Genomic DNA, 8472 nt, shown 5'->3' with positions numbered 1-8472 from the left:
CTTTGAAGTGTGCACTGATGATGTTACCTAGTTGGGTTATGAAATGTCTGCAAGAAAACCACCAAACTCAGACAGCACCAAGGACCCCACAGTTTGCCTCCTCCTCCTCCTCCTCCCCACAAACGCCACACCCTTCTAGCACTGATGATGTTCCCTTGTTGGGTCAGGAAATTCTGTAAGAAAACCACCAACTCAGAGAGCACCAAGGACCTCACAATTTCATCCTTTCCCTTTTAAAGCATTAAAGGTAGCAATCTGGCTTTGGTTAGGGCTAAAGCTTTCTTACAAAATTCACCTACTGAAACTGAAGTGAAATGGAACTGGAGAGCCAGGGAGAAAGTTACAACCACATTACACAGAACATACATTAAAATATATGAAGTAGGCCAAGCCAAGTTGTTCCATCTCCAGGTAAACAGATATATCTTCACAGCCTTCAGAGTGACCCCCCACACACACACACACAAACACACAAACAGGAATCTCAAAATCAATTTATTTTTACATTGCTCATTAAAAAACATCTTCAATTTTGCTTTGTTTTTTTCCCCCACAGAGTGGAGCCGTACATAAAATAAGATCAAGTGACTCTTCAAAACCTTTTAATGGGTTCCATTCTATTGAAGGCAAAAAAAAAATCATTTCTAAAAACAGTGGATGAGACAGAGATCAGTAGCCATACATTTTAACGTTATGGACTTCTTTGTCCTCACATTCTCTTTCCTTATCGTAATAGTAGAACGTGTTGTCCTTCCTTTGAAGCTTCTTCACAAATCCGGTTTCTGGCCACCTTTCCACCTGCATGCAAACAAGAAGAAGGGAAGTGCCTGTGGGTTCTTGGAATGGCTGAGCTTACCTGCAGATCCTGCTAGTGAAACCTAATTTTTTTTATTTTTATTTTTTTTAATTTTAATTCCATTTATATCCTGCCCTTCTCCGAAGACTCAGGGCGGGCTTACAAGCTTAGCAGTAGCCTTCATTCTATGTATATGCCTGCTTGTTAGGGCTTTCACACACACACCCCAAGCGGCATTATTACAAAGTCAGCTTAATTGCCCCCAACAATCTGGGTCCTCATTTTACCTACCTCGGAAGGATGGAAGGCTGAGTCAACCTTGAGCCTGGTGGGACGCGAACCTGCACTAATTGCAGGCAGCTGGTGTTACTTAAGGAGGCATTAGCCCACTGCTCCACCAAGGCTCCTTGGTGGTCCTCGAATTACATGAGTTCATTTAGTGACCGTTCAAAGTTATAACAATGAAAAAAGGGACTTGCGACCGTTTTTTCAACGCCACCACCGCCTTTGCACCATCCCCCCCCCCATGGCCATGTGATCAGAATTCAGACCGGCTTGGCAACTGGTTCATATTTATGACGGTCGCAGTGTCTCCTGGGGTCACGTGATTCCCTCTTTTGCGACCAAGTAAAGTCGAGGGGGGAAGCCAGATTCACTTAGCAACGGTGTTACTAATTTACCAACCACAGTGATTCGCTTAGCAACGGTGGCAAGAAAAATCATAAAATGGGGCAAAGCTCACCTTAATAAATGTCTCACTTAACAATAGAAATTTTATTTTATTAGGTACTATGTGCCAGAAAAGATTGATAAACCAAAGTATATATTCGATTTTACCTGTGATAACAGCGGCAAAAATCGTATTTGCCACAATATTGGAAAAAGGCAGAATTGCCATCAGAGGAAGAAATAATTAAAAAAAAATATTAGAATGGGCAGAAATGGACAGACTTACTATGAGGCTGAAAGAAAAAGAAGAAACAGAATACTGTCAGACTTGGGACCTGTTTTATCAGGGGCTGGAGAAAAGAATAAAGGATTAGGAATTAAATTCGTATTAGGGAATGATAAACTCAGACAACATGTTGTTGAATGAGTACTATTGAATTATATGGAAAAAATTAATAAAAGTTTTACCAAAAAATATATATAGGAATTTTGAGCTCTACTGTGGTCGTAAATCGAGGACTACCTGTTATGTGACCCAAAAAGAGGGCTACATATTTTATACCATAGAGAAATATATGGGAGGAGGCGGCCAGGCATGCTGATCGTAGGATCCCAAACCTGATCCAAAGTTGACAATGCAGATAGAAGAAATTCAGGATTTCACAATCTCTCCCAAGGATTTCACAATCTCTCCCAGCTAATTTTATTGATATGGAATTCTGTGACTTTTCATTCTGTTCAACTGGGAACATTTTGAGTTTCTGGGCTCAGCTGACTTAAAGCTGGCTTTGAGCACGAATTCTCCTGTCCCTTTATTCTTGTAAAGATTCAACCGAGGCTTAAGGTTTCTTGTGTTGCGCGTATTTTGTAGCCTTGATCAGTAACTTCCAGTCAGAAGTCTTGACCAAAAGACTCAGTTAAGAGATACTTTTGAGGCTTTTCATTAGTAAATATGAGTGTTTTCCATGCTCTCAAAATTCACTCTTATCAGGGAGAAAGGATTAGTCACGAAGTTTTGAGGAAGACTATCAAATTTATCACCATTGCAGATTTGACTGAAGGCAAGAACAGAAATTAGCGGATGTTTTCAATGCGATTGAGAAGGGGGGGGGGGTTAGAATAAGCAGAAAAAGGACCAACTCAGTCCTTTTATACAGCATTAAGTGACTCCACCAATTGGGAAAAGGGAGCAGGGGTGAAGAGCTGTTTTCAGAATGAAATGACCCTCAGGGTGAATCTAGGTTTTCTGAAGATTAGGAGGGGGAAAAAATATATTTTCATTGCACAGTCTGAACGAGGTAACACAAATATAATCTCAGCATCAAGACATCATTCAAATTGCCTCTTTGTAAGGGGACTGGCACAGGTCCCTTCTGGAAAGGCATCTCTGCCAGCAATTTCTTGGCTCAAAGTCACGCTGTGCTGAGGCAGCCAAGAGCACACAGGAGATGCAGCTGTGATCCCTAAATGCTCCTTTTTTTTTGTTAGGTAGGCAAGTCCTATTGATTAGACAAGGATGGCATAGCCTTCCGTTTGTTCTGTCCATCAATGTGTTAGTCAGTATTCTCTAGAAAGGCAAGAAAATCTTATTTCTCATGGATCCTTCATCCTGTATCCTTTATGCCCTTATCCGGGTAGCTGAACCAATTACTTGTTCCAAGGTTTAGGCCTAATTTAGTGGGAATTCATGGTTTCTTTGACCGGGCTGATGGCCAGGCAACTCCGGGCCTGCCCACAATACCATATCACCAGGTGCTCCTGAGAATTGAGAGAGATTAAAAAAAAAAAAAGCAGACTTGTTATGAAGTAGGTGGCTGGCTGGCTTTCAGAAACTTCTGTCCCAATAGAGAAGCATTCTGGATTAGCTCTCTGCATGCCAGCCAATGACTGTTATGTGTCATGCACTTTTTTATTTATTTATTTTATTTATTTTATTAGATTTATATACCGCCCTTTCCCGAAGGACTCAGGACGGTTTACAGGGTATTTAAAACAAGAAATACAAAAGTTAAAAACAATTAAAAAAATTACATCAATCCCTGAAAAAAACCCAAGATTAAAAAAAAACAATTTGGGTGGTCAGATGGATGCCTGCAGCCTGAGCATATTTGCTGCCCCTCCCTCCCCCTCCCCCTATTGCAGTGTGCTTAGGAAGTGCTTCTCCTATAATCTCCAGCAACACCGCGGCCTATTTTTCCCTAATTTCAACATTTTTTGATCCCTCACTGATGAGCGTTTCTACATAATGGAAATCCCATTTTCCTCTCCCACAAAATCCCTACTCTGGAGACTGGGGAGCTAACAGGAGGTAGCCCACCTCTCCCCCTTTGCTTCTCTCCTTGGAGACAGAAGGCAAAGAATAAACAGAGAAGAGCTCTTTTGAAGCCAGCACTCCGGGCCCATGAAGTAACCATGGAGTTAAGGCAGAGCGTAGAGACTCGAGAGAGAAATGGCGAGGGATAAAAATCAGCTCAGCTCTGCTTTAGAGTCTCCCAATGGAAATAAGTAACATAGTCATGCACACTAAAGTAACTTAAATATTATTTTCTGGACCCAATCGAAAATTTAAAGCCCTAAATAGCTTGGATTCCAACTGGACCCATGATGGAACCAGCAGAAAAGCATTTGCTGTAAGCAAATAAACTGGCTGCAGGGCCATGTAATTCAATATGAATGCAACTGGACACTAAAACTAGCAAAATACTCTTTCTAAAGTCTATTTTTGACCGCACATGAAAAGTACCTCGTGCCGTTCCCAAGCCTATTAAATGTGCTTAGCCTGTTTTCTGATTTTGGTTGACGAATCAAAATCTTTTCACCGAGAGTGATTTTTAACAGCCTTTATTCAGATTTTGCCTTCTTAGCCACCCCAAAAGCCCTCTAAGGTAAAAGACATCATGTAAATTAAATAAATGGTTATCATTCCTTCTGGTGATTGATAGGAAAAAGGAAAAATGTACAAGGTAACATAATGCCTAATATATGTTGCACTAGTTTTCTATTGCTTATCAGACACTAATTCAGCTACTATTATTATTAGCAAAAATACCCTGGGAGAGCAAAGGGAAGCAAATCACATTTTTAACAATATATATGGGATGTGGTGGCTCAGTGGGTTAGGACACTGAGCTTGTCGATCAGAAGGTCGGCAGTTTGGCGGGTCGAATCCTGAGTGCCACGTAACAGAGTGAGCACCTGTTACTCGTCCCAGCTTCTGCCAACCTAGCAGTTCGAAAGCACGTAAAAATGCAAGTAGAAAAATAGGGACCACTACGGTGGGAAGGTAACAGCGTTCCATGCGCCTTCGGCATCTAGTCATGCCAGCCACATGACCACAGAGTCGTCCTCGGACAAGCGCTGGCTCTTCGGCTTTGAAACGGAGATGAGCGGATGTGCGGGGACTAGCGCGCATGTGCGGGGGAACCTTTTACCTTTTATTTATTTTTATATATCACACACACACACACACACACACACACGGCCATTTCAAGCTTCTTTGCTCTCATCAGTCAGCCAAGATTTCGCCCATATTTGGGCCAACGAGGTGCTCAAAACACTCAAGATATATATGATTGTGTGTGTGTGTATGTGTGTGTGTATGTATGTGTGTGTGTATGTATGTGTGTGTGTGTATATGAGAGCCACAAATCATGCCGGGAGGCAAGACAAATGAAAGAGTACCACAAGCCTAAGGAGATTATTCATATCTTGAAAATGTGCAATTCTTAAAATCTATTAAGCCTTACCGCAGCAACATGCTTTACTTGCTTATATTCAATTTCATCTCTATAGCCAGCTTGCTGAAATCTGTATAGATCTTCAACTTCATCTGACCATGTTTTGGCCCGCTGCATGAACTTTGGCTTCAAGTCAATACTGGATGTTGCTCCAGAGACATCACCGGCTAATTTGCTGAAAGTACATGTTTTTTGTTTTTTTAAAAAATAAACTAAACTTTCATGCATAAAAAAAGCAGAGGAAAAGTCATCAAAATATTCATGAAAAGATGTTGCAACTAAATGTAAGGACATAATCGATTAAAGACATAACTGTATTATAAACTATTTTGATACCACCCAAAAAGACTTACCGATTGCTTTTGACACAAAAAAGCAGGTATACTTTTGAAAAGCAGAGCTGCTAATGAAAAAAGGGAATAAATAATCATGGCTTTAGACCCGATTTTCTCTCCTTTGTTTCCCCCTCCCCCAGCCTAAATATGTACGTATTTAGAGTATAAATCCAGATTTGTCCCTTTGCTTCCAAAAAGAAAGTAAGGCGGAAGAAAAGATCTTTGCTTCCCAAGAAGCCCTCTCGAGTATCCTCACGGCAAGATAGGCAAGCAAATAAGTTTAATAAATAAATAATAAATACATCTGCAGAGCACCATTTTGCCTTTTTTTTAATCCCATTTATATCCCGCCCTTCTCCGAAGACTCAGGGCGGCTTACAATCTAAAGCACAAATCAATGTGCTTAGCCTTGTCCTGTATTTGGTTCTAGTTGCTACCAGTAGTACACCAATTTAATTTGTGAACTGCTGCTTGATACCATGGAAAAACCTTCCTTCCTTCCTTCCCCCCAACCTCTTGAGACATGATAAGATTACAATTCCTCAATCTATATGCTCAAATGAATAAAATCCTCAATCAACGGGAGGGAGGCTCAGCCAATCTCAATGTATCAATGTATCAATGTATCAAGGTTCATTCAAATCTCAACCTGAAGACCTTGCATGATCACCACTTACATGTCTTCAGGGCTATCTGCTTCTCTACTGAAGGACGTACCAGGCTTATCTGTCATATGTGCTTCTCCAGAGGAGAAAGATGCACAGGTTATATTCTTACTGTCCATAAACAGAGCTGAATTTTCCATAGGAGCTTCTGCAAAAAAAAAAAAAAAAACAAGCCTGATTATCAGGAATATGGAAACGCAAGTCTAGCTAAAAAGGATTTTTTTAACATCTTCACGGTTTTGCCTGAGGTCTGTATGCCATTTTTACAGTTTGTTGTTTCTGTCATTCTGCTAAAGAAGATACGCATGGGCTTTGTGTACCAGTTGTGAATAGATACATACTGTAGCCTGCAGTTTTATCACCAAAAATTTGTAATCTGAAGTCATCTCCTAAATTAATTAAAGGAGGCAACTCAGCTTTAGTTATCAAGATGAGCTGGAATAGAAAAAAAAAGTTTGCAAATTTCTTAGCACAAGTGAAAATAAATGGCTCATATTTTTAGTAAGAAAATCAAAGTATTAATTATATAACTATATACATACACCCAGGGAGAGAGCCTTTTCTGTGGGTGCGCCAGCCCTCTGGAACCAGCTGCCCATGGAGCTCAGAACTGCCCCTGACCTACGCTCATTCCGCCGAGACCTGAAGACTTGGCTCTTTGAGCTCTCTGACCCAGGCTGAGAATTTTATATGGGGTTTTATTTTCAGGGATAATTTAATCTTTTATTTGTCTTTTAACTTGTCTTTTATATTGGTATGATTTTAAAATGCCCTGTAAACCGCCCTGAGTCCTCCGGGAAAGGGCGGTATATAAATCTAATAAAATAAATAAAATAAAAATAAAAAAATAATATATGTGTGCGTATGTATATGTACATGTATATGTATAAATTATACTGGCATAATATATATTATATAACACTATTATTACTATCTTATTGTATTAATTTACTAGTTACTTTTTGGTATCCTGATTGGCAAACGACCTGCCATCTTCAAGTTCCCAGTTTTGGATTGGAAATTCAAACAATATTTCTATATATTTATAGAATCTATTTATATATGACTCTGTATTTGAATTTCTGAGCCAACTGTGGGCCACGCACAGCATAAGGGGCAGCCCTCCTAAGAGGCGCACCGTTTGCCCCTCAAAAGCCCCCCAAAGGTTTGATCTCGCGGGTCGCTTCCCTCCTTTTCCCACCAACGTGTGAACAAACTGCCCACACACGTGCAGGGCCCCTATTCCCGCCGCACCAGCCCAAATATCGCGATACTTAGTCCCTGGAGCAGAGTTGCCACCCGGAAAGGGGCGGGGCTTTTATACCAACCAATCCGAAGGGCTGTTTACTGAGGGAGAGAAAGTGAGGGGAGATGCTTATTCCCCTATTTCTCCATCCCCGACTTCCTCCCCTGTCCGGGCCTGCAGCGTTTCCCTCCTCGGAAGGGGAACCAGCCTCGTCCCGCCGCCCCGGCCGGCCCTGAATTACCTAAGCAGAGCTTTTCCACGCACGCCGCGCAAACGCCCCGCCCCCGCAGCGGTTACGCGGTTGCTTAGCAACCCCGAGGTTCCAGGGTACGGGCCAATAGGAGCTGCCGGCGAGGACTAGTCAAATTCTACCGAAGGGCGGGCTCTTCGTCTCTTTGGGCCAATCGGTGGATTCTAGGGCCTAGGCTCCCTAGGAGCTCGACCAAACACGAGCAGCCTGATGGAATTCTGGGAACGGTAGTCCAAAACATGGGCTGTGCAGTTTCTTCGTTGGTCTATCATTGTTACCAACGAGAGCTTCAGTAGTTAAGAGAACCTTCATATAGAAACTGTTGCATGCAAGGGAAGACGAAGGAAGACACGTGTCTTGCACTTTTGGCTGGGGCAGCCTTCCCTTTCTTTGTCTTTTCAGAGTAAATACGATTTAGTCAGAATAAAAGGAGAAAATGCAGGCACAACCACTCTCCACACCACTAAATGAAACCGCGCTAGGACCCAGCCGCTCATAGAGTCCCCTCGCCCGCCTCCAGCACGTGCGAGGCTTCTCTGCGATTGGCTGAGGCGCCGCCCAATCACAGGGGCCTTTTTTTCCGGACGCATGCGTAACTGAGAACTCGGAAGGCGTGGCGCACCGCTCTGGGCGGAGCCTCCTCGTCCCTTTAAGATCCAGGACTGAGCAGCGCCGCGCCCTCCGAGTTCCCATTTGCGCATGCGTACAAGGAGTCTTGCCTGTGATTGGCGCCGCCCCAGCCAATGAGAGGGCGGCGGGAAGAGAGTGGCGGAA

At 42.5% G+C, this 8472-nt stretch overlaps 1 protein-coding gene across 1 annotated transcript; it reads right to left on the bottom strand.

The window, feature by feature from the left end:
* Positions 1–489: 489 nt before the first annotated feature.
* Positions 490–7654, bottom strand: MEIG1 (meiosis/spermiogenesis associated 1). The gene is made up of 4 exons (XM_081331506.1): positions 7527–7654; positions 6215–6350; positions 5212–5377; positions 490–798 (listed from the first exon to the last, which is right to left on the bottom strand). Exons 2-4 carry the CDS (start codon positions 6340–6342, stop codon positions 670–672), a joined length of 423 nt encoding a protein of 140 aa, XP_081187632.1. The 5' UTR covers positions 6343–6350; positions 7527–7654; the 3' UTR covers positions 490–669.
* Between the last annotated feature and the right edge of the window lie 818 nt (positions 7655–8472).

This window comes from Vipera berus (assembly GCF_964194415.1).
Source record: "Vipera berus genome assembly, chromosome: 6".
NCBI classification, from domain to species: Eukaryota; Metazoa; Chordata; class Lepidosauria; order Squamata; family Viperidae; genus Vipera; species Vipera berus.
The sequence above is the reverse complement of the archived record's forward strand: the minus strand, read 5'-3'. Positions and strand labels throughout refer to the sequence as shown.